A 27,966-nucleotide genomic window follows, 5' to 3' on the forward strand; every position below is an offset into this window, starting at 1 on the left:
TAGCTCCGTTAAAAATCATCCGATTTTTATGAAATTTAGTACAAACACGTAAAAAAATGTTTATTTGTACAAGTTCGCAAACCAGCATGATTGGACTATGGGAACGGGGTTTTATGGGGTATATATTTGTTTCCATTTTTGACCCCTTAACATCAAATTTTGCAATTTCCTTTTAAAATACCTTGTAGAGCTTAAAAAACAAATAATTTTTCCTACAGTTACTTGACAAAGCGGGCTTTCTTGTACTGATTTTAGCACGCAAAGTAGCCAATTGCTGCATTGCCACAACTTTTGCCTCAAAACAGTGTTATTTTATTAGGCACGTAATACATATACACACACATGAAAATAAGTTAGCAATACTTAAAGATACTACGACTACGATCGGCTAGTGCAGTGTTCCCCATTTTGTTCAACGCTTGGATTTAACCTAACCTAAAATGTGAAAGATTAAATATTTCTATGTTTTTTAGTAACTGTAGGAAAAATATAATGCGCAACACGAGCACAAAGTGCCACTTCACAGTTTGCACACTAGTTACACAAATAACTATAGAAGGAATAAAAGTGAATAGTAGTATCATTGATTATGTATACTCAATTATGTATATTTGGTTATGATTACGAATAGTATGTATGGTGGTATCTGGATTCTTAGATATGTGAATTTGGAATCAGATGTGAGATATGACACTTTTTTTTGTAAACAAATAGGGGTTTTAGAAATAATTGAATTTCTAATCAAACATAAATTGGTTTTGAACGAGTTTTAAAAACCTATGTTTAGGGATGTGTCGAATCCGAATCTCGAACCCTAAGAAAAGATTCGGATTCGAGATTTGAGAATAACATTTTTTTTTAATAGAATTATAAGGCATATTGTGACATTACATTACCATAGAGGTTATTGACTAATATACAGTACTATGACATTGCCATTTTATGAACAGAATATACTATCGATCAACGAATTTAAAATTAACAAGTCTACCGACAACAACAATAACCGATAATGAATATTTGCCGTCCAAATATAGTATACCGACCGAACGTTCGATTTAGGTTTATAGGTTACAAAATGTAACCGATTAGTCGTCTGTTATTTTTCCCGTGTGTCAAAAGTAATTACATAACTTTTCATTGCAAAGAGTAGTCATCTATGGTTAGTGTAATATTTATTTTTGAATGGTTCATATTCCATTCTTGCTTTTTTAATCACCATAAGCCCATTTGTAATTATTTTTGGGACTCGAGACTCAAAGATTCCATTTTTTTAGGATTTGGACTTGAAATTCCTGGATTTGACCATCACTACCTATGTTGTTACTAAACACACAATGTTAGGGGTATGCTTGGTTTTTAAAAGTCAGTATAGGATAAACTTTTTATAAAAATTCATATCTACATCATATGCAACTAAGAACTGTAAAATAATTTGAAGACACACTGTATACAACATACTGGTAAGACAAGAGAACACAATCACAAAAGATTGATTCATTTATGTCATAGCTCAAACATACTCCTCTTAAATCAGATGAGGACAATGTAAACTTAAAGGTATGTTTAGTCCCATTACATTTAGTTTGTGTTTTCATGTTAGCTACTTATTTCTTGTTATTAAACCAACTCTGAAACTATTTTGACAAAATACAACGCATTCACAAACTGGCGTTTGTTTTTTGGTGATGTAATCAAAGAGTCAAGCGCATACTGTACATTTTTTTTAAGAAGAGAAAACATTTATTTAATGTTTTACTCGATGGGAAAAATATAGAAATAGACAGGAAATACACATCAAAATAGGCTCCATATTTTACTATAGGATAAGAAGTCTACTTGCAATTGCAGTATTCCAAGATGGTTGTGTTGTGGTACAATATTTATAAGGCACTGAATATGAAGGCTAATATTTGTTAGTAAATCTTGATGTTTACCTTCTCGAATTTTTATTCTCTACGTATTTGCAACGCGATAAGTCAACACAGTGACTCTTCAGGCATCCTCTATAGCTTCCTCGTAAATTAATATCACAAAACAGGCGTTATACACAATTCAATATTCAATTTACATGCAAATTAGCAGTGAATAGGGACGCCTGTGAATGTGTGTGTGTCAATTTTTTTCTATTTTTGACTCAGTTGTCTATTTGAGGCCCGGTTTGCGGCATTGTATTTAACAAGACCCTTTAATTTAATGTACGTATCAACCTATCCTTACATTTAAGATTTTCAACTTACTCCCTATGAGCGGTCCCCCATTGGTGACATCCGATCACCATGTACACAAAAAAGTAGCTTACTATTACCAGTAATGATATGGCGAATTTGGTTCTGATATCTCTTTTCGTTTTAAAGTTATAAAGTCGTCCCAAGACATAATTGTCACCATGTATATCTCTATCTATATAATTAATTATATATATGTGTGTGTAAGTGAATGCTATAACTCGAGTAATTTTGGTCTGATTTTGATGAAATATGGCTTGAAGGTGTAAGGTGGGATAAACTTAAATGTGTTCGCGAACCAGCAAGATCGGGTCATGGGAAAAGGGTATTTATTTCATCCTGTACTATTAGTATTGGGTCAAAATAACACTTTCAAACTTTCCTGTAGCAGCAAACCTACTCGTAAAATCTAATGTTAATTAAATGGGGAATAAATATTTCTTGTTTATGGAAATGTTTTAGTAAAAGTCCAATCAGACGAATTGAAATTAATTAGTCTGCAGGTTTGCTGTGGCAGGGGTATTTTTATTCTAAGGTTAAAAATATTATGTCTTTTTGAAAAACATTTGTCCTTCTACCTCACAGTGAGTTCTCCTGCCTACAACTGGGGCACGTTGAATACTTGGCTTTCAAGATTCATATGTGACTTTCTGATTGTAACTATATTTTAATGCTGAAGCTTCATTCAGGAAATAAAACCTTTATGATATTATAATTATCCAAAATAACTAGCATTATTTTTATCACTCTATGAAATATCAATCTCAATCTTTATTTGTAGGCTTAAGTGGCTGATGTCGTCACTGAATTCCCGGTCATCCAGTGAGAGCGTCAAGTTGGTATTTACATTTTTAATAAAACCAGATGTTTCACCCATTCTATGGTGATGCCTCATTATAGAATGGGCAAAATGTCTTGTGTTGTAAATACCGACTTGACACGACTCTTCCCGGAAGATCAAGAATTCAGTGATTTCTCTTAATTTAAAAGTACAATATTTTCTACATAGATAAAAAAATAAATGAACTATCATAACAATGTTATCCTGCATACAAATTAAAGATTTATTTACACATGCATAGCTGTATTTGGGATGGTTACTGTTAAATGCAAGCAAAATTTAAATCTTGAACCATCTCAACAACAAAAATTGAAATTATGTTGACAATAAAATATATTTACAAACCATGATTGCTAATTTTTAACAGGCGTAGCCAAGCCTTACTGCCAAAGTGTGTTGTTCAATAACATTTTTACATACAATCATAGGTTTGAACAGCACCGGTGGCAGTAGGGGTGGGTTACAACGCAACACTTACATAAAATTAATACATTAAATGTTTCTTTGTATGCAGAATGCTTTACATAAACACAAAAATGCATGCTTATACCGTTACAACACAAACAAAATTGATAGAACATTTTGATAGATTTTACATACTTAATGATTGAACATATATAATGATTTCCTGCAAAAATAAAATTTCTTTAAATAAATAACAGCTACTAGAGCATTAAAAATATAACTTGTGTTACTTTTGTGGATAAACAACAAGAAAACAATATGCACATATTTAAATTTGGTACTGTATACAATATTACAAAACAATTACAAGACACATTTTTAAACACACGTGAAAAAAATCAACATTTTAAAATTAAAACATAGTAGAAATTATGACGGTTTAACTACTTTAAACGATGATTTCCAAAGCAAAATAAATAATTAATGATCAATATTTACAACTAAAATTGATTTTATAGTGTGGAAATATACAACATTTGCAATGCGAACACACTTTCAATTTATATTGGATTAATACTAAAAAAGTATCGATTAAAAGTACAAGATAATTTTAAAATTGTTTAAAACTAAAAATAAAAATTCAATTATGTATGCATTACGTATTATTATGTATTATTATTATGCATGTATTATATTATGCATGTATTATGTATTAGGTATTATGTATGCACATTCAATGTGTACACAACTATAAAATTAAAATCTTCTTAAATTAAAACATACATCACTATCAACATATAAACGAATAACAATTAAGATTGTAAATAAAATATAATAATCTTCAGTTAAAACGGATCATGCAAATATAAAATTTATTTGTAAATATTCACTTAGTGAGTTAAATATGATTTTTTCAAGATTTTGTTGGTGCATCTTGGTTTTTTAAAACTTAATATCTATAAAATGATCATGATAAAAAATAAATGATACAACACAATTAAAACTGATAATCTAAAAACATGATTAACCCCTAAGTATTCATACAAAATAAATATGATTCTTTTCAAGTTTTTGTTGGTGCATCTTGGTTTTTTAAAACTTAATATCTATAAAATGATCATGATAAAAAATAAATGATACAACACAATTAAAACTGATAATCTAAAAACATGATTAACCCCTAAGTATTCATACAAAATAAATATGATTCTTTTCAAGTTTTTGTTGGTGCATCTTGGTTTTTCAAAACTTAATATCTATAAAATGATCATGATAAAAAAAAATAATACGACACAATTAAAACTGGTCATCTCAATATATGATTAACCCCTAAGTATTCATACAAAATAAATATGATTCTTTTCAAGTTTTTGTTAGTGAGTCTTAGTTTTTTAACTTGACGTCTAGTAATGGTTATTCATATGCACCCCAGGTGATTTCTATTTTAAGTATTTTCTATTGCCAAAATAAAGATTCCCATTAGATATTGTGTTGAGTGGGAACCGTCAACATTCAGACCAGCTGATGAGTCACTTAAGGCACTAATATACGTTTGTGGCAAGGGATTGTTTTCATTGCCCATCACTAGTGAGATCAATGTCTATATACAAGGTGCGGCAGAGGAATGTTATTTCTTGGTAATCTCAACGTGGGTTCTACTCTGACGCTTAATTTCCGGAGTTAACCTCAGTCTTCTGCTGATAGTTCCACCATCAGAGTCCTCATTCTCCTGCCACACCGATTTGTGCTTTCTGTCTTTCATCATCTTAGACAGATCACCTTTGACAGAATCCTCGAAAAGCTCCACATCTCCGGTTCGCAACATGTAAAAGGGGGATTCTGAGTCAGAAGATTTGTTCACTGGTTTGTTCCCCGGTCGTTCCTCCAGTCGTTGTTTCTTGTTGGGAGGGGGGCTAGGAGCTCTGCTGCGCTTCGTACCAGCACTCGACGACAGATCACTTAGGTCAATGTTGCGGGAACGTAGAGTTTTTATTGGTGTAGCGCTTCTTAGCATCCTAGTGGACTCTTCCAGACTTCTAGATTTGCATAAGGTGTTGGTTTTACCTAAAACCAAAACAACGATTAGCTAAATATACAGACAAGATGATGATATGGTAGTCAAGTTTGAGACATTTTCTTTCAGTTTTTGAGTTGATAGTCTTATTAAGCAGGGATCCAAAATTATTTGTTCGATTTAAATGTGGATTTGGCAATTTTGGCACGTGACTCCAAGAACCCTGGTTTAATGGTTCTTTTCAAGGAAAATATCAAGACTTTCTGTAAACTTTTGCTTCGAGCAAAAACGTTCTGCAGTTTTAACAGAACTTTTGCTACTTCTCGCTGTTTGCAAAGGGTCATGTAGAACGTTGTTTGCAGACACTCGGGGGGAAAAAACTAGCTGGTTCTCTCTTAACTTTGGAAATTCAAGGTGAATTGGTTAACACTACTAAAAGATTTAAACTTGCCCAACATTTCACATTCTAAAATGACTTTGTCCCATGCTGGGTTGTTTTTCTACAAGCTTCCTGTACAAATCAAAGGGAACTAACCTTGTTTTGCAAAAAAAGTCAGAGCATTTTTAATAAATGGAGTACCTGTCTAACCGAGATACAATATTGGTGTATGTATCAATGTATTCATGTATTTATTTATACTTATATCTAGGGGTCTGCGGTACAGAAAATTTAAGGTCGGTACGGTACAATATTTTGTACCTCGGTTCTCGGTACAAAATCGGTACGGTACGCGGCTACCCGTATTTTTGCGGTTTTCTTCTCAGAACTGTATCTAAACCATTATTTTTAACTTTAATACATAGACATTACTATGAAAATGGATAGTATCCTACATTCATGGTTTTCTAACAACAATTACTGTACCACATTTCATTTCATTTCATTTCATATAACTTTATTCATTAAAGTACAATACATAGATACAGGAATGGCGTCAAGAGTAATTTAATAAAACTAACTAACTAAAATACTCATCATTATCATGCATGGCATAATAACATACCATCAATATTAATAGCTTTTCAGATCAAATAAATTAAAACAAGCAGTGCAATATGAAAGTTTATACATGAAAATATCAAAAATACATATTATCAAAACAAAACCTGTTACTACTACGAGGATTGTGTCAAGAAAAATCACAGTTGAGATAAAGGCTTTACCTATTTTACTCTGAGATACTTTGAATAGCCATGATAAAGTAGTTTAAAAATAGGATAAGAGTTTTTATGAATAAACATGTTTGAAACATTTATTGACAAGATAATTTCACAAAACTGGTAAATTATTTCCAAACAACACAATGTCTAGTTGTTTTTTGTTTTGTTTTTTTTTTTTTTTTAAACATATAAAAGCATTCAGTAGAAGACAGTGTAGTTTTGCCAGCTGTTCACAGCAGATGACAATGAAAAACTGGAGGTTATGATGAAGTAATGGCAAAGACCTTTTTTTTTTATCAGCTTCAAAACTAGTTAAGTTATAAGATGGATACAATTCTTGCAAAGTTTTTTTCTGAAACTAAAATTTGGATTATCACAGAGTAAGATTTGATGTTGGGCAATTAGACTTTATAACTGTGTAAAAGGTGTGTATCCCTAAATTTATAAATTGCATTCTACACTTATTCACTGCCAAACATAATTCAGTAGAACCTTGATGAACCGAGAATTACACTAGCCTACATAACTTCATTACCCCAAGTAAAATACCAAAATAATTTTTATAATTGTATTTGAATCGTATAATCTTAGTTTGTTAAAAATGGATTGTATGTTCAACAATAATTGCAGTCCATTATTGTTAAGCAGTATGGTCCCAAATTATTGTTTTTGATTTTGAAACATCACAGTTCATTTGACAAAATTATAATTGAAGCAGCCCAATGTCAAGTCACGCGCGCTTGTGCAATAGTTTGTTTACAAGCTTTCTCCAGACCACGGGGGAGGGGAGGGGAGGGTCTGATAAGCCGTCTATTGTTCACCCCCAAGAAGGTCCGACCCTCATTAGTGCCGCTCGGCTGCGCTCAGTGGGGAACCCAATACCACAAATCAATCTTTTAAATGAATACAAATATTTGGTAATAATTAATGAAATTTCAATAAATTTGGTGTAAAATTTGACAAAAATCTGCCATTTGGACCGATTATTAATACAATACCAAATACTAATAAAGTAGTACCGTACATTCATTGGTAATTAAATAATAGGTAAAAATTAACCGATTTTCGTCAAGTTTTACCCCCTGCTGTGCGCTATGTCACAAAAGCTGATAACGACATGGGTGATTAGTAACCATGGCAACTTGTTGAATGCGTGATGAAGGGAAACCCAAGAAATAGAAGAACAAAGATAAAGATTGACGTTGTTATCTTTATACCCTTTTTACAATTTCCGTTATTGTTATCTTTATGTAAGATTTTATGATTTTGTTTTATAGGTTTATAAAATAATTCTTTTTAACTACGGGAATATCAATTTATAATTTATCAACGTGCTTCTCTTCTGAAACAGCAATACCGGATGCATAATAAAGGTCAATGGCCTAAAATATCACGATTGTGCAATATTGTATTTTGATGTTAAAATTAAAATCACGACAAAAGTTTGTATATATCCATGGTCGTCAATAGAAAGATAAAATATCCATAACAAATATTTAATTTATAAAATAAGATTGTAGATTAGTTACAAGTTTAATATGTAGCCATAAACAGTTTTATGGCAGTAGGCAATGGCCAGCGGCAAATTCAATATTCACGAAAATACTGATTAAGTTAGAGATAACATTTAACAGTCATCATAAAACTATTATTTTTATGATAAAACAGAATTGGGGAAAGTCGTAAAGAAATAAAAGTGATAAAACTCAACAGTTCTTGGAAGTACTTCAATACAACAATTATTGTCGTGATAAAATGTTAATGGATTTGGGACTGCTAATGGGTTTTTTATTGCATCATCACAATGGATTTGGGACTGCTAATGGGTTTTTTATTGCATCATCACGCTAGTAATAAATTATGAAGATCGTAAACAAACAACTGATAAGACTTTTATGTGCTTGGAACCAACTGCCGTTGACTACGATAGTAAACTGAAAGTAATTTATTATTATAATAGGCTGTACCGAACCGAATTTGTACCGTGTAAAATGCTGTACCGAACCGATGACGGTAATTAAGCTTGTACCGTACCGTACCGACTTTTTCGGTGCACCGCAGACCCCTACTTATATCTATATGGGTATATTCTATGTTATAAGTGCATAAAGGCTAAAATGTACAAAATATGTATTTAATCAGAATCATTAAGAATCATGGAAGCTACTGCTAACACGATGTACTATGATAAAACAACATGTTTTTTTTTTTATATTTTTGATCTAGAACAGGCCCTGTCTCCAATAAAAAAGTGTGATGTCTGAAGACCACTGAAACATTTCATATTATTGTTTTTTCTACTCAATTCTCATGCATGCATTTTGTGTTTAACATAGTTCTTACAACCAAAACAACAGGAACGTGATTTTCAACATTATATACACAAGGACAATCCACCTACCATTCAAAGCAGGCAAAGAGGACCGTCTGCGGATTCCAGGCTTGGAGCTTTTCTTCTCTAGACTAAGTCTACGCTTCTTAAGTTCATTGTTCGAGAACTCACTCTTATTTTCCGCATCACTGCTCCCATCTTCCATTGAGTTCTTTCCTTCCAATCTGTAAAAAACTTCTCCATTAATATTGCAAAATTATTGTCTTTAAAATAAAACCACCATATGTAGGGGCTATATATATTTTTTTTCCAAAGGAGATAAAAAGTTAAGAAAATTTAAATAAGTACTACTTTTTTTTTATTTTAAAGCACTATCTTATAAACAAGACATTGAATTCTACAAAAGAGTAGCTGGAACAACAAAGTAATCCATGGATAACAAAGTATTGTTGGTTAGTAGATCAACCACTTGACACCATTGTACAGAACTATTTTATTGACATCATGAATATAGGGTTTTTGACTTTGAACTTCTCTAACTGCCAGGTGTTATTTGGAACATGATACTTTGCTCACACGTTAAAGATGAAATTAAAAAGAAATTAATAGACTAGGTCTACTAATTTTTGTTTATTTGTTAAAAAGTATTTAAGACAAAAAATTAAACAAAGATGAATTGAATATTGAATTTATATTTTATTTTAGATAATCCAGGGTGTCCACTAAACTGCAAATTCCCGTATAATGCTCATCCCGTTGTTACTTCAAGAATTCTTGACAGATATTTCCAACCACTTATGCTAAATTTATGTAAGGAAATAATAGAGCTTTTTTAAGCTATCTGCTGTAAAACACAAATTCAACTAACATATGAAATTCAACTTGAGATTAGCCAACGATGATGATATTATGGATATTAAATAACAGAATGAAGAATGTAATGTGATTAATATGAACTCCCTATCCTATTACAGGACCTAGACGAGGAGAGGTGAAGGCTGGCTGGAGCGAGGGTAAAGGTGCTAATTAAAATAAAAACTGTTGGCATGAGTTGACATTGCGCATCTAGTTACTTTATGTGAGCATGCATACATGGTTTAGGTGTATTAATGCGTGGAAGTAAAATGTGAAATAGAAAAATTAATTTAAGATCAATTTATTGACTTAAGAATAATCAAATAGCCTATAACCAATTTTTTTAACCAGTGTTTTCTGAAATTAGAACGGTCATAGACTAAGAATGAATACAAATAAATATTTAAATCGCCTAATCAGTGGGAGTTTGCAAGAATAAGTTTTGACTCGAAAGTCACCTGAGGTTTTTTGTAGAGTCATAGTCTAGAGCTAATCATAAAATTAAAATATTGCCTCGGATCTGGATCTGTAATTATCATTATGGTTATGATTTTTATCTTTATTTATTTTGTTTAATCTTACAAGTATGATCAAACTACGGCTAGCTTCTAAAGGTAACAAATTGTATAGTTTCTTTATAGATTTTAGCGCTGCGTTTGATACAGTTGACTGAAACGCTCTATTCTATAAGTTATCGGCTCTGGGTTTATCAACGCGCATGATGTGAACAGTTATAAATATTTAGGGGTAAGAGTTAACTTCCAAGTTAACGTGGGAACATCAGATGAGCACTAAATCAAGAAGTGCAAAGTTGGCAATCAATAATATCTGGGATAAATTCTTTGTCAGTAGTAGCATTTCGTTGGAAAGAAAGTTTAGTTGCTTTAATGCGGTAGTTAAATCAATTTTATGTTATGGCTGTCAGGTTTGGGGATATCAAAAGGATGATAAAATTGAAGGGGTTTTGAAAATGTTTATTCAGAAAATCTTTCAATTGCCTAATAATACACATAATTATGCACTATATTTAGAAACAGGAGCAGAATCAGTATATTTGTACACTTTACATAGTAATCTTAATTACTTAGTTAGAGTCTTATCCCTTGCTGAAGACCGGTTACCGCATATACTGGTGAAACAGGTAATTGAAAAGAATGTGTATTGGTGTGAGGAATGGCGGAAGCTGGGGCGCGCACATGGCGTAGTGGTGGAAATGGATACAGATCCGGCAAGTGTACAATCGGCATTGTTAGGTGTCATAGAATCAGTGAGAGAGGCAGAATACCGGGCGAATTTGGAAGCGGCCTTAGGATCGCGTTAACACCAAACATATGCGTCCTTGAACTTGGAATTGGGTAACTCGTCCTATATCAATGCTAATTTATCTCTAAGGGCGATAAAATGGATTTACAAAGCACGAATTGGAGTAATTTATCTAAACTACAAGCCTTGAATAGGTGATCAAAATTACGTTTGCAGTTTATGTAATTTAAGGGAAAACGAGGATGTTTTTCATTATATCTGTAGGTGTCCAATCCTTGCAGGTGTAAGAAAACGTTTTCTTCATAAAAAAGAACTTACTAGGGAAGATTTACACTCATATTTAAATGGTAGGGACTGGCGAAGTCTAGGATGTTATTTAATTAATGCATGGGAATATAGATATGAACTTGTGTCAGAATTTAATTTTGCATAAATAAAACACACAAAAATACATTGTTTGCCATCCTAACGTGTTGCAGGGAATATGGAAAATAAGGAGAAAATACAAATATTCTGTAATATTATAATTAACATGAAAGCTGCCAGCCCAGCTGACAGTCCTTTGGGCTAATGCTGACATAGTGCAGTTAAACAAAACAAAATTATATTAAGGTAAAAAAAACGTTAGAATAAGTGTGATTCAAGGTTGTGTGTAGGTTGTGTGTTTTATTTGTATATGGAAGAGTGATTTATGAAAAAATTTTATTCTTTTGTAATGCATTGTTTTAATAAAAATAAAGCACTGGTTTCATTTCATTTCAATTCATGATTTTTATCTGTCTAAAAATAAAAAGGGGAAATTTATATTGACTAGGTTTTACATTGATTTTTAAAAATGCTTGTGTTCACAGACTGTTTAATGTTTGTGGTAGTACACTTTTGAAATTGAGCTATGATTTTAGCCCAAGAGGTTGAGAAGGGATATAGGGGAGAGGGGAAGGGGGGGCCTTGGCCTGTTACAACATTCTAGAATACAACGTTTTTGTGAGTCGGTGGCTCAGTTGGTAGCGTCGCGGACTTCGGGCCCAAGGCAGCAGTGTCGTGGGTTCGGATCCTGGTCACTGCCACTAAAATTTATCAGTACAGTTCACCTTTGTACTGTACCGGCTCACCCCTTGCTTTGCTGGATACGTTCCACGCAAAGATCTGTAGTCTATGTGGACGGGCAAATGCAAGGTTAAAAGAGGCCACCAACCTCTTAAAAAACAGGTTAAGTGTAAGAGAGGGCCATGTGGCCCTAACTTTGCCTGACTAAATAAATCATTTTCATTTCATTTCATTTCAAAAAAAAAAAAAAAAAAATACATAATTAAGTGATATTACGAGGGCTATCCAGAAAGTAGATTACGTTTTTGTCTGTATCCGCTAGGGGCGGGGCTAGCGCGACCATCTTGGTGTTAGTTCGTTATGCAACTCAGTCGGCATCTAGCCGTGCTAGTAAGAGGTTTCTGCTGTACTCCGTTGAGTTACTGTGACAGATTAAAATGTCTGTTAATTGAAAATGCCGCGAACTGTGAAGTGCGTGCGAAAAAAAATTAATGGACTCTTAGATTACAGTTTGGTAACTAATTATAATTCATTTTTATAGCCCCAGGATTGCGTAATATGACTAATAATGGTTAAAAACGTACCTTGTCAGACAATCCTTGACATGTTTTATAGTGTCGAAAATAAACTTGCTACATGTTTCGGTGGTTATTAAATTCCACCATCGTCAGGCACACAAAAGGATCCACTTCTTGAGGTGTCGTCAGAGTTTTTACATACATTTAACACAAACACAAAACACGAAACGATTAAATAAACGGTAACAGATAGGCCTATCAACTTATGCACGTACATTGCCGCGGGCAGGACTGGAAGTAGACTGAACCAGGTTATGAAGGACCGACGTGGACCCTGGATTGTCGTCTGCGTTATCAACAGCTGATATAGGACTATTGTAGTGACGGAGTAGAGTGTTGAAAATATAATGGGATTCATAATTGAGTTTTTCATTCAAAATTTGTGTGCTGTCCCTGGTTTTTAGGTCCTTATATATTTCAAACTCCTCCAAGGTATTTAATAAGTTTCCTTTCCCACAATAATGTAGAATGTCGAGACCGTCATTACAAGATACAAAGAGCATCGACCAGCCCCTACACTTAAATTGCAGAAATCCAAATTCGCTCAGCACATTATTGACAATAACCATGATATGCTGGATATAAATGACGGTCTCGAGATTGGATTAGTAAATTCTAATTCTAAATTCTAACATAATCTACTTATGTTAGAATTTAGAATTAGAATTTACGTTAGAAATTAAGATACAGATAGATTTCTATCCGTTTACAGTTTTTTGCAGTCAAAAACCTTACAACTGTACGCACTTCACGATTCGCGGCATTTTCAATTAACACAGACATTTTAAACTGTCACAGTAACTCAATGGAGTACAGCAGAAACCTCTTACTAGCACGGTTAGATGCCGACTGAGCTGCATAACGAACTAACACCAAGACGGTCGCGCTAGCCCCGTCCCTAGTGGATACAGACAAAAACGTAATCTACTTTCTGGATAGCCCTCTTATATGGACTGTTTACAAGCAAATGTAATTGGAAACTTCATTAAAAGATCTTAGAAATGTGTGATTTTCACTTAATTTGATGCAAAAATTTCCATAACCCCAGATCCCTCTGTAAATCCGGTGCCGCTGTCGCTCAGTGGAATTCCCTTCAAATATGCTCTGCTTAAGATTCAATATATCAATTTTTACAGTGAATACTGACCTTGTTTCCAGAGGAATACTCGGACGTAAAGGATCCTCGGAGGAAGTTACATCGTCATTAAACGTCTTTGCCTCAGTCAAAGGCCCTTTTTCTGTTTGCACTGTGTTTGGCACTATTTTCGAAGAGAAAATATAGTTGTTAAGTCGGACAATCTTCTCGCTTCTTTGGATAGCAGTTACAATCCTGTTGAAAGAAGTAGTTAATACTTTTCTTATTAGCCTACAAAAGAAACTTGTTACTTACAAGGGCTTTTTGTAAATTAAGGTCTCCATTGAGCTCCTGTCTAGGCCAAAGCAAGAGCTAGTTCAAATCTTGAATAAGAATAAGAATCCTTTATTGTCATTAGACACAGAATTGTAATAGACATAATCAAAACTATAAAATCATGGACATTATCACAGTGGACTTCTAGTAATATACATGTAAAACTTAACCTACCGTATATCACATTAGAGATCAAATTTATTTGTCAATTAAGAATATATATATCTCTTTTGGACCGGCATTCTGTTCTTTACTTCATTTAGGTACTACTATTCTAGCTGATTCCAACCACTATGTGACGGTTATTGTAGGTATTACTATTCTTTAGGGTTGGACGAGATTGGATTTTTAGTTCGAGACGAGACGGGATTTTGGATTCCTCACAATATGTTGAGAAGAGATTTCCCTTCTCACACATTTAACGGGAAATGCACATTCAACATTTTAACCAGATCTGTCTTATTATATACGCCCCTTTGTTTTGCAAGACAAAAATTAAATGAATAGATTTGACTCAAGCCGATCTGGTCCGAATATTACTGGCGTTGAAGCAACCCCTCTCCCTCCCCCACTCAGTGTTTAGGCTGGTCAGCCGTGACGTCATAAATGCAGAGCGGTTTGTCCCTGGAACATCTTTCCACATACTCAAAAGCTTGTAGAAGTAGTTTTTACCTGTCTTGTGTGGATGGGTACTGAGTCAAGATAGCCATACCCCCAGACTTGGGGACTGTTAGTTTGGACTCATCTGGCTCATCTGGATCCAGGCTTTCCTCTTGCATTTGACTAATTTGCTTGCGTAACACCTGAAAACAAATTGAGGTAATTCTAACATTGATGTGACTGTTTCAAGCTCTATTTTATCATCGTTAAAACATTTGTTTCTAAATTAATTTAAAGCAAAGGAGTGTGCTCAATATAAAATTTTAATTTCACCCCAATGATTATAACCATTATAAAAAAACAATTTTATTTGTATTTTTCTCAAGAATGGAAATGCAAAAGGAAGCTGTCAAGTGGAGTGTTTCGTTAAGTAAAAATCCCATTCAGTAAAAAAAATTAATATTAGTAGTGATGCAGGCCAGGTAAATAGCCTGTGCATTGGGTAGTGCATTTACTCCAAGCTTAGGTAAAAATCCAAAAGTGTGGGGATTGGTAAAAAGTATAAACTTAAGCAGTGTTTTGCATAGTTCATTGAATTTGTCATGTCAAAATTGGTAAAAGATGATGGTAATTTGTTAGAGGGTATAATTGATGGTATTATATAGTGAATTAAAAACATAAGAAACTCGTGAAAAATACACATATACCTAACCCATTAACCTATTAACCATGGGTATTTATGATTTGTCATACTCACCCAATCAGTTTTTTTTAGAAGACCAATGGGCTAATGAAAAATAAAATTTTTAATGCAAAACTATGGAAGTTAAAAAGCCTAAAAACAAATGGTTGAAAAGTTAAGGGGGGGGGGGGGTGTAAGTTACTTTTCAGCCACCCTGTATTTATAGGATCCTATATTTATTATTTATCTTATATTTATAGTGTTGTTTTTGTCAACATTTTTGAGTTTGAGTTTTGGGTGGAAATATCCGTTTTGGGTCCTCCTGAAGCAACAAAAGTGGGTTAAGTATGATGTGTGTTTGTGTCTCTGTGTGTGGATGTGTACAGAGCTACGCCTGTAGTCCGATTTCGATGTAATTTGGTATGTGAGTACGAAATAATAGAATAATGGCTATTGAATCTCCAGGTGTTTTCATTATTTGGGAATTTTTATTTTTAATGATGATTTTCCCAGGGGAAACAGAAACATCAGCTTTTCGCCAAAATGGCTCAAACGATTTAATTTAAATCAAGTATGATTATGGTCCTATTACTATTAAACAAAATGCTATAACCTCCAATGCCGTAAAAATCACGGTTTTAAAGTTATTGTGACTTTGATGATTCTCCCCTAATAGTTACTCCCACCGCTTGCCCATGATAAGGGTTGTTGATAAACTTATAGGAGAAAGTATGTTTCAGATTCCTGATCCTGTTTATTTTTTTTAATAAAACTTTAGTCATACATTTTTCGTTTTGGAACCCCCTGAACAACCCAAAAAAGTGGTTTTTGAAGTGATGTCTAGGTCTGTGTGTGTGGATGTGTAGGCCTACAGAGCTACGGACCACACCTGTAGTCAGATTTTGATAAAATTTGGTATGTAGCACAGTGTCAGTTGAGCCTCTGGGGTGGTTTGCATTTTGCCCAGAAAGCATTTGTCCGGCAAAAGAAAGTATTTGTCTGGCAAAAGAAAGCACTTATAGCCATACTAGGATTGCAGGATTAAGAATCCTGTAAAGAGCACTTTTCTGATATAAGTTTGTTAACTCTGTCACATTTGTACATTCTTTAAAACTTAATTAATATTAAAGCAACCCTTTTCAGTCATTCCCAATCCCACCCATACAACACTAGACACAAAAATAACCTAGTCACACCTCAAATCAGATTTTCAAAATCTTTAAATAGCCATTTTTACATGCAATATATTTTCTTCAAGAAGCTGCCTACTTCTTTTTGTAGACTTTTAAAAATCAAAAGCAATTTGCGCTCAAGAGGAATTTTAAAATAGTGACGCAGGTTTAGAATTAAAATATGATATTGTACGTTATCGTAATTTAGGACTGATTCATGATTGTATTTTAATTACCTTTACTTAAGTTCTAATATAACAATGCTTATTACAAAATGTTATGTTTAATTGCTGCAATGAATCTAATTGAGTATTATCTTACAGTCATACCTACAAAAAATAATAAGTACCAATATTATACGTAAAGAAATAAAACTGAAGGAGGTTTAATTAGTACTTAGGCCTAGTTGATGTTTAATGGGACTTTCTAGCTACCTTTTAACAGATCTATAACATTTTAAAAATTAACAGCTCTATAACATTTTAAAAATGTTGTAGGGGTTCAAGTGGAGGAAGTTGTTCAGTAAAAAGAAATCTATCTTTTAATATTTTCTAGCTAGATGGACTTCAAGGACAGTTTAAGGTGGATTTTGAGCCATCTGGTTCATTAGTGACCAACAGTTTAAGGTGGATTTTGAGCCATCTGGTTCATTAGTGACCAACCAGCTACAGCTCTAACAGATACATCTATGTTATGTGGATACAATAATGAAACTACCCACTAGAGGCATCTTGGCCACCAAATAAAAAATAGTATCAGCCAAGAATTAACTTTAAGGGTTAAACATGTTACATTTCCAGTTTGTGCCATCGGTGCTATACAAACTTAGAAACTCAATAACAAAATATACACAGCAAGGCTCATGGTGACTAGTCTCTTGAACAACTTATGAACTGTAAAAACCTCGACAGGAAGTCTACCTTCCTGTCAAAAAAAAAAAAAAAAACAAACAAACAAAAAAAAAAACAAAGCTTTTTTACTTTGTTTGTACTTTGTTTGTACTCTGGTTCCGAGGTTTAACTTTACCAAAATGCATCCTTTACCAGATTAACTTTACATTTTTACAGGAAAATAGTCCTCCAACACAATCTGATACATTTACACTTACATGTAACTATATTAACTATTTAAAAACAGTAAATATGGATACAGTAGAATCAGGATAATTCTACTGTACCAGTAATTCACCACGGGACTAGTCAAAATATTTTAATCATTCAACAACTTGAATCGGATGATAGTTGAAGTAATAAAAGACTTGAAAAAGGAAAAACCACATTTTCGATTAAACATCTTGATTTTAAACATTTTACGTACTGTAGTCATCAAATTTGGGGATTACTTATATTATAACCTATATGTTCCCCTCTTCAAGTCTGATGACGTCACCAATATCTAAAATTTTAGGCCAATTTCTTTGCTAAGTGTGTTCACTAAGATTTTAGAAAAAATTATCAAAGATCAAGTTTTTCATTACCTTAATCAGCACGATATTTTAACACACCACCAGTTTGGTTTTAGAAAATAAAAAAACATCACAGATGCATTGTTCGAGGTTAATAAAGATATAAATTTGGCCATCAGTAGAGGCAGGCGTGTTATTCTGGTATTTTTTGACTTGGCCAAGGCTTTCGACTCAGTTGGTAGATCGCTCCTTTAAAAAAAATTAGAACTGATATAGGTGTTAAAGGTGTAGCTCTGCAATGGTCCCGATCTTATTTTGATAATAGAAAGCAGTTTGTAAATATTAATGGAATCAATGGAAATCTTGGTAATGTAGACTTTGTAATGGTGTAGACTTGGTAATGTAGACTTGGTAATGTAGGGTGGTCCAAGGTAGCACGTTAGGGCCTCTACAATTCTAAATTTACATTAACAATCTTGTGAAATTAAATATTAAAAGTGATTTTTACCTTTTTGCTGACGACACCTTAGTTTTATTTCAAGGCGAAACTTGGGACTCAGCTTTTGCCAATGCCGAAAGAGGCGTGTCAAAAATCAAAAAATGGTTTGATCAGAATATGTTAACGCTCAATGTCACTAAAACAAAATTTATTCCAATCTCCTTAAGAGCTCGAGGTGACACACTTCGCAACAAAATAAAAATTCATTCATGTGGTCATGAAATCGTAAATAATTGTGCCTGCCCGGTGATAAATCGAGTTCAAAATTATAAATATCTTGGAGTTGTGTTTGATTCAAAATTGTCATGGGCAGATCACGTGTCATACTTAAACAAAAAGTTAAGAAAACTGATTTTTGCTTTTCGCCAACTGCACCATTTCCTTGAAATAGATTAAATTAAAAATGCATATTTTGCTTATGTACAGTCGCTGCTTGAGGGGGGATAATTACCTGGGGCGGTGCTTACAGCAATATTCTACAACCTCTCTTTGTAACACAAAAGGCAATCATAAAAGCGGCACTTGGCAAGGGTAGGCAATATTCGTCGGATGCTCTGTTCACTGAAATGAATGTATTTGATTTAACACAACTATTCATCAGAACAGTTTCGATGTTTGTCACTCTTTGATCGTCCACAAACCCAATTTTGTTGTTGTTTTTACTAAGTAGTAGCGTACCTGGGCTCGAGGAGGGCCTGGAGGATCTAGTAGTAATGTCACCACACTGGTGTTGTCTGCTCGTAGCTTTGTCATGCACCATCTCTCGAGAGCTTTGTCTACTAAGGTCTTGCTGGGGTTCATCCAGTCCTTGTTCTAAAAAAAAAAAAAACAGAAAAAAGTAAAAAACTTTGGTGAGAATAAATTCAATTTATTTTCACTAGAAGCTCATACAGTAAGATGCAGTGAAGGGAACTTAAGACTCATCATATATAAAATAGGAGAGTTATTCAGAAAGTAAGATACGTTGGAATGAAATAAAAAGATCATACAAGGAAATTCTAGTCTATTATAGTCTTATTATATACATTAATAAGAGCAACCAAAATGCTGCTTGTCTACATTGTCGCAAAACAAATTGAGGCACTTTTGCAAAACCTCTCATTTGACCGAATGAAAGAGATATATTGAGTGAGGTCGGGCATTATCATGCAAAAACAACATTTTTGGACATTAATTTGTGTTTGGCCATTTTAGAACTGAATGCACTATTTTCGGACAGAGCTTTCATTTAATATGTTGTTTCCTTACACTTCACACTCTTAAATGTAAATTTCTATAGGTTTAAAATTTTTGGCCAAGAAACCCCGTATTAAAGACCGGACCTCACAACCAGGGGGTTTTTAACTGCAGCACCCTTTTTAGACTTTATTATTGCAACGAGTAGCTAAACAACACTTCCGCCATGACGATTGGACAGTCATTGATGAGGCAAACTTGTTTGTACTAAAAAGTGTGTGATCAGAGAGATAAGTATAATTAATCTGTATAGTAGCGATAATACTCCCACAAGGCCAACCATCGACATCGACATCTTTTGCCGGCTACACAGTACTACAAGTATTTAACTTTTTATTTGTAAAATAAGTGATCCAGAGGCTACACATGTTAAAATTAGAAGCTTTATCTTTTGATTGAATGAGACTTTTCACTAAATGCAACAAATTTATTATTTTTTTAACTAGGTAGGCCTACCGATGGTTCTTATTTTTATTGAATGAGAATTTGACTTTATGAAACACTAACAAACATACAGTAGACTCTCTCCTATCCGTACTCCTCGGGACCAAGGCCAGTCCGGATAACGGTTTTTCTGGTTAAACCGACGTCCCCAAAAACTCGTTGAAACGGACCGTTTACTGTGGTATTCGACTTAAATTTAGGAGAGCATTGTATTTAGACATGTGATCACTGGTCTCAAATCTTTCCCACGAGAACAGTCGTTTCAGTATCGCCCATTTCCTGCCGATTTAGTCCGGTTCAACCAACGTGCTGATAAAAATTGTCCGGTAAAAGAGATGTATTTTCCGCCGAGTGTAGTCCGGTTAAACCAATGTCTGGTTAAAAGGTGTACGGATTAGAGGGAGTCTACTGTAGCTAGTTGGTACTTCTCCATGAGAGTGCAGCAAATCACTAAATAAGGCCATAGCCTAGTTAGAATTTTCAACATTTTAAAACTTTGAAACTATTTAGAAACACCCTGTAACGAATACTCACATATTGGTCCTTGCGTCCGTAGATAACATGCTTCTCATTGTTGATCTCAGTAGCCTGGACTATGGCCACAGCTCGCTCAGGAGTCATCATGTTCCACAGTCCGTCAGTCCCCAGCACGAGGCATCGGAACTTAGAGACATCCACTGGGCAAACAAACACATCTGGCTCCGGGCTCACCACAAACTGATCTAGGGCTGAGTTGTAACTCCAGAAATCTCCTAAAGCAGACACAAACAATTCAAATGAGCCAATCAGATGGCTGCAGAAAGGATCACATGATTATGTTGGTAGTAGAACACTCAGTATTTTTGATTTGTTGAAGGAATTAACTAAAATAAAGCAAATAACTAATTTCAAAGTGACTATATGTTTTTCAATTTGGGTATGTTTTCAGCATGTTGTGTTTGTGATTTTAATCACTCTTTATTTCAATTAGGGCATCTTTGATCATAAAGTCACTGCATGTGTTTTAACCACTACTTTTTTAAGAGTATGTTTGAAGGTAATGTTTTCTACTTTTAACCTCTGTGTATTCATAACAAGTTTCCTAATGAGTTTCTAAACCTGGTTTTGAGCATATTCGAAAAAATAGTTTTTAACCTAGATTTTAGCATAGGTTTGAAAAAAGTTTAAAAAATATTTACTTAGGCTATTTGAAGCCAGTTTTACAGTTCAGTTATGGTAGGTGTTTTTAACCTCTGCTTGGTTAGAGAATTTTTTTAAACTATTCTTAAAAGTGACTCTAGGAAATACATTTGTTTAGTAGATAATACATTAGGAGGGAAATAGTTGCAGAGAAGTTGAAATGGTACCCCCTTAAATGTGAAATGTAATAACATATTTCCTTAATCAGAAACAATAACTTTGCGTTGAAATTAAATTTTTCACACAGAGCAATATTAAAAATAAAAACAAAGTGATCCACAGTCCGATATCCAAAGGTCAAGAGGTTTACAATACCAAGGTAAAACTATATAATAATCGAAAGCATTGAAACCACCAAACTAACCGAGGGAACGTGCTACGGCTAAGAATGGGATCTCGTCGATGGGCGTGGAACGACGCACCGGGCCTTGGTGTCCTAGCCTGGGACGATTCCACACCACCCGCGGGACTCCAGACTTATTGACCACTTTGCCCCCAGATTGTTCTATTCGTTGTTTCTCTTCCAAGCTTTCAGGTTTGTGATCTTTAGTCAACACCTTGGCTTTCCATTCTTTGACTCCTACAAATCAACACATTATTTAGTCAATTGCAAAAATCACAGTACAGTACTAGTAGTCTGAAATAAAAATCTAGTTCCAAGGTGGTTTAAAAGAATGGTTTTCAAAGAAGCAGTTGATTACTTAAACTTTTGAGGTATTTTTAAATGGCGGTATACTGTTGCACCAGGTCCTATATTATAGGATAAATAACCTATATTTAGATACATCTCTGATACTTTCAAAGTATGCTAAATGTTTGTTTAACTTATTTGATATGTTATTACTAGTAATTCAGTGAAAAGTATGACACAAAAGGTTTAGTAAAATATTTATTTGTATGTACAAAAATAAAACAAAATAGGCTAACTCAAAAAATCATTTTGGTTAGCCTGAGAAGTGTCAGTTTTATTTTTATATTTCCTCTGCTCTTTAAATTCCTTATAGCATCCTAGTAATTTAAAAAAAGTATTTTAGAAACATAATATTAAAAATTATTAGCTGTAAAAATAAAAATAATAAAAATAAAATTTATAACTTACAGAAAGCAAAAGGTATCCAGTGTCTGAGTTTCCCACTTTCACTATCACACACCCACAGAATCACTGCCTGATAAAAACTTGAATACTAATTTCACAGTGCTTTATGTATAAGAAACAGATTATTTTAAAGCCAGAATAAAACTACATAGGCTAACAAAAAATAAATAAAAAATTTTCAAATAAAAATTGGAATAATTTGAATGTTAGGTTGGTTCCAACTTGTTGTCTACGTCTAGGCGTATTCACCAGTTTTACTTGTTTCAAAAACTTATCATAACAACTTATTTTAAACTAAATTTAAATAATATTCTTTTTGAAAACTACGCAAACACGTATAAAATACACCACAACGTACTAAAAACACAACAAAGGTTAGCAAAAATGGTGATCAGACTCTATAGCTGGCCAGCTGACAACAATAATCTGATATTTGTTTCTTGAAATCTTGAAAAATGATTTGAAACAGACTAAAAGTGAGACGTATCAATTACTCGATATCTGATATTCAACACATCAACTATCGAGTTTGAAGTCGATGTATAGCTATGATAAAAACACTGTGAATGACACAATGTCAGACTATGGACCAAACCGCTAAATGTTAATATTCCATTAATGACACATATAATTTTACATAGCTTTCGAGATATAAAGGAACAATAAAATATTGGTAATTTTTTCATCACTTGGTTTTTAGCTACAATGAGAAGACCAATCACCAGGTGGGAACCAGTAAGGTTAGAATAGTAGTGAATGAAGTATAAATAACAGTGTTGGTCTCAAATTTAAACTAGCTTGCTTGGACAGGACCTCATGGGGACTTCAATTTACAGACAATCGTTGACTTTAAGAAAATACTTATATTAATGATTTGAAATGAATTTACAACTTTTAATAGAACAATATTTCTAATATAGAGACATTTATCTTCATCCTTTATCCTTAGTAATTTAACATACACATTCACAATTTTAATGAAGTAACATTGGCTTATGCATAAATTACACGATGCAAGTTATTAAATTACTACGTTTGAATAGGCTACCTAGTTTTATAAGGCTAGAGTAGGCTAACTACACAGTAGTCAAAAACATAGGCTAGGCAAATGTTGAGTTAAACTGAAAAAATATATATATATAGATTTGTTCAGGTCAAACAAAAACCAATAGTACAGCGGATGTTCTTGATATCACAACACTTAACACGTTCAATGCGGCTGCGCAATGGTTGACCGCAGCCGGTGGCGCAAACATCTAGTGTGCTGCGTGGACGAGTGTGTGAAAACGTTTAAATTTAGTTTCATCCAAATGAGAGGCATATACTGCGTCCCAGTTGTTGTGGACGTAGTTTTACAAGACCCCAATTGATAGCAGCACTAAACAATACTGCTAGCCGGCTTTCAGTATAGACAAATGGAAGTAAAAAGCAGGGATGAATTACCCGGATACACCATCAATAAATACAGCAAAAAAGCGGTCAAGCACAATTTTGAGGTTAGGTTCCTTCCACAATGCTACAGTAATCATTTTAACAGGGTGTCCACAAAAAATTTGTCATCAATTTCCATGACTTTCCATGACTATCCATGACCATTTACCATTGATTTCCATGACTCACGAACTTTACACGCAAATTATAATATAATATACACACATAAATAATACTGACTGGACGTGTTATTTTGCAGAAAATACTGAAATATGTAATAACAGATAACAATGGAGTACAATAGGTACAACAATAAACTAAAACAAACCGAAAACTCGTAAAATAATACAACTGTAATAAATTGAATTGTCGAACATCTTTGAAAAATCCTGAAAAATGCTACAACAGTCCGGGTTACAGCTGACTAGAGCATTGAATGGTCCCCTCAAATCCATCCATAATTGGAAATTTCCATGACTTTCCATGACTTCTTGCCTATTTCCCTGACTTTCCATGACCAAAATTTTTTTCCATGACTATCCCTGACTTTCCAGAATGTGGACACCCTGTTTTAATTATAATTATAACATTCATAATCATTATTCAATTTCATGTCATTAGATCCAAGCCTAAAACCACACAGTACAATAAATTTGTAACTGCCCCTACCACCTATAAAATAATCGGATCAGTAAACGAACTATAACTTATACCAGATTGAAGTACAACACTGGCACAATAAGCGACAAGTGAAACAACGTCTCACGGCAGGGGCTAACCTCGCATTAGAACAATAGTTTGTAAACGGCGCTTTGACGAGTATACTTGTCGCGCCACTGGAAAGCAGTAGCGGTGACTAGATTACTCGTCATCTGCAGTGAACGTGTTAAGCTACAATGAGTGTAAGAGGGACAGGGGGAGGTGCTACCACCAGTGGAAGGTTATGGAGGATAATATAACTAGAAATTCAGATACTCACCATCTTCCTGGTATCCCAGAACAATGGCTGTATCCCCCACATGACCTATGAACAGTTTGCCCCTCATAATGAAAGCAACTGTTGCCGTAGAGCCTGATGTGCTTGGAAGCCCAGTGGTTGTTTTTGGCCATTTTTCTGAAATGTACAGTAGGCCTACATATTTTAATCATCAGAAACTATGTGTTGACAAGGAGATACCACATGATGTCCCAGAACTCTCTACCAATATTTTAGGGCATTGTTCTTGGGTAAGAAACATATCTAAATATCATATTTAAATTGTCTGGAAGTCCTTAGTTACTCACATAGTCGCCATTCAGTGGCGGTTCCAAGGGGGGGGGGAGGGCTACAGGGGCTAAAGCCCCCCCCCTTGGACCCTGAAAAAAATGTTAACACACATTTTGTCCATAAAACACAAATTGTTATAAAACAGACATCAATATAGTTTTTATTATACTAAATAAGCGGCGGCAGGAGTAGTAAGTACCACATATATAAACTTTGTGGGGCAATAGCACAACGAATAAAACAATATTACACTATGGAAAGTCATAGGCCTCATCCAATTTTTACAGCAGTCAGCTGTTGTCATGCTACGCGAGCAACCGCGACAGCAAGGACGGGGAAATAGCTGATTTCATGTTCCTAGTTGTCAAATTCTCTGTTACTAACGTACTAAGGCATCAGCGGTAGCACCAGTAGCCTCATTGACTATATAAACAATTGTGTTTAAGTTTATAAGTTTATATACTGGTAGTCAATGCTATTACTGAATTTGATACTATGCCTAACATATTGTGACAGATCTATGAAATGGAGAAAAAACGTGTCAACTTGCTTGCATGACATAACAGGTGAAATGGGAGGTTTTTGGACAATTGGACACAGTTATAGATGTTTAAAATGGCTTTATAAAGTCACCAAACGGCTTTTAGGTGATATATGGCTTCGTAGTCTACAGTAGGCCTATGTTTTGAAATTCATGAATGCAAGTTTGTCATAGCCTAGTTAAATTTTTTAAATGTCTACTTTTTAATACTGTTAAATGTCTGTTTTTTGGACAGTTGGACACAGATGTAGACATTAATAATGGCTTTAGAAAGTCAGTAAACATTTTTTAGGTGGATATGGCCGTAGCCTATAATTGTTTTGAGATTTATGAATGCAATCATCATAGTTAGTTTTAAAAATGTCTACTTGTTCATGACAAATAAATGGGGAAATGGGAGGATTTGCAAACAGTTCTAGACGTTAAAAATTGCTTTAGAAAGTCACCAAACGGCTTTTAGGAGGATATGGCCGTAGTCTACAGTGTGTTTTGAAATTCATAGTTTAATTTTTTAAATGTCTGCTTGCTCATGACAAACAACTGGTGAAATGGGAGTTTATGGATAATTGGTCACAGTTGTAGGGTGTTAAAAATTGCTTTGAAAATTCAAAATTTCCCCCCCCCCCTCGCTTTATTGGGGGGTGCTCCACAACCCCCAAGACCCCTCCTTGACAAGGTTCTAGAACCGCCATTTGGTTTTTTCACTTATTAATTTATGTCTGAAAGGTGGTTAAACATAGGATAGGCCTATTGAAACTTTGCACAAACATTTATGACAAGTTGAAGAATGTCTAGGGGCCCTGGCCACTGGTCGTAATTCAGGGGCCATATTTATATAAAATCTTTAACCTAACCTACAGTAACCAAACTTCTACATGATAATTAAGGCCAGAGGTGGCCGGTTCTCCATTTCCCCGAGTGGACAAAGCTGCTACTTACAAAAAAAAATTATGACAATTTTCCAAATTCATTAAACAAAATGGCAACCATTTATGATTTTGTTTCTTAAATAGGCCTAATTCAAAAACCATTGATTTTAAAAAAGTTTTACAAGGATGGATAACTTATTTAAGGCGTTTTAATTACAAATCGATTGACATAATAATCTTTAAGATTGGACGAATATTAACTGAGATACGGCAGCTTTAGTGATACGTGACCCATGCCTTGGCATGAAACCTGCAACTAACCTCCTGCGGTGCCCGGGACTGACTAAACCAGACTATGGTGACTATAGCCTATCAAACGCATTTGACAGTAAAGGCATTTGATTAAAAAATGATGGATCTCATCTTACATAAATAAAATCACAGGCCTAAGCAACAACACGATCATAGGCTAACTATGTTCTCTAAACTTAGCCAACTGATACACTAAGTTAATAGGCTATGTTTCTAGCCCGATTGAACAAAGAGAACTGACATTGGTGAACAAATTAAGATAAGGTGGAATAAATAGCGACATGCAGGCATTGGCAGGGATGTGTCATGAGTGGAAACAGAGAGTGATGAGGATTCAACTGAGGTGCGATGTAAAATATTATCTACTGTTAAAATGTTTTCTTGCGCTCCCAACAAATAAAAAAAAAAAACTCTTGAACCCCTGGGCCCGGGCCCACTAATAAACACGGTAGGCCTAGACCTATCACAAATTTAATGGGGGCAATTAACTTAGAGCCTATAAGAGCAACAATAAAGCGGATTGCTGTATAAAGTCTAACTTGTTTAATACATTAGAGTTTAGAATTCATACACCTTTAAAACACTTACTAAAATAACAATAACCTTATAACAGATAAACAAATCCTTGAAACTTTAAATGTAGGGCACAACAACATAACCTCAATTCAATTTTTTAAAAACTTACCCAAGTCTTTCCACATTGAATAGTGTGTGGCAAGATATCCATCACGGATTGCTCTTAGCACATCTTCATCATTGCCAGACCAAAAGTGATTTTGACTGACAATTGAATCTAATAAATGTTCTTTGGCAAATCTGGCTGCTTGAGGCCCTCCATGGCCATCAAATATCCCGAAAAATGCATATTCCAAATCTTTTAGATTAACTGTTTGCTGGTATGCAACTGAAAACATATCCTCCATATATTTTCTACCCCCTTGACTACAGTGCCCCGTGACACGTAGATTAACACCAATACCAGACGTCATTATATTATTAACTAAATCCACCAACAAAAACTTGAAAATTTCTAACCGTTACACAACTACAAGGCGCCATTAATTTCTCAGTCTCAGTCAAAACTTAGTGATGGGAGAA

General features: G+C 34.2%; 1 protein-coding gene across 1 annotated transcript; it reads right to left on the reverse strand.

Annotated features, from left to right (window-relative positions):
• Window positions 1-3,811: 3,811 nt before the first annotated feature.
• LOC128997894 (protein phosphatase 1D) lies at window positions 3,812-27,947 on the reverse strand. The gene is made up of 9 exons (XM_054423681.1): window positions 27,554-27,947; window positions 24,859-24,993; window positions 21,717-21,932; window positions 20,708-20,925; window positions 19,172-19,306; window positions 14,808-14,938; window positions 13,872-14,054; window positions 9,051-9,205; window positions 3,812-5,538 (listed from the first exon to the last, which is right to left on the reverse strand). The coding sequence occupies exons 1-9, from the start codon at window positions 27,855-27,857 to the stop codon at window positions 5,102-5,104; spliced, it is 1,914 nt and encodes a 637-aa protein (XP_054279656.1). The 5' UTR covers window positions 27,858-27,947; the 3' UTR covers window positions 3,812-5,101.
• Window positions 27,948-27,966: the final 19 nt, after the last annotated feature.

Source organism: Macrosteles quadrilineatus, unplaced genomic scaffold, assembly GCF_028750875.1.
Source record: "Macrosteles quadrilineatus isolate MER2022 unplaced genomic scaffold, UCM_ALF_1.0 Scaffold_7__1_contigs__length_78375512, whole genome shotgun sequence".
Classification (NCBI taxonomy): Eukaryota; Metazoa; Arthropoda; class Insecta; order Hemiptera; family Cicadellidae; genus Macrosteles; species Macrosteles quadrilineatus.

Coding starts and splice junctions, on each gene's coding strand:
- LOC128997894 (XM_054423681.1), bottom strand. CDS start 27,857: ATGACGTCTGGTATTGGTGTTAATCTACGTGTCACGGGGCACTGTAGT. Junction 24,994..27,553: donor TTCAATGTGGAAAGACTTGG/GTAAGTTTTTAA, acceptor TGTACATTTCAG/AAAAATGGCCAAAAACAACC. Junction 21,933..24,858: donor TCTGGGATACCAGGAAGATG/GTGAGTATCTGA, acceptor GTTGATTTGTAG/GAGTCAAAGAATGGAAAGCC.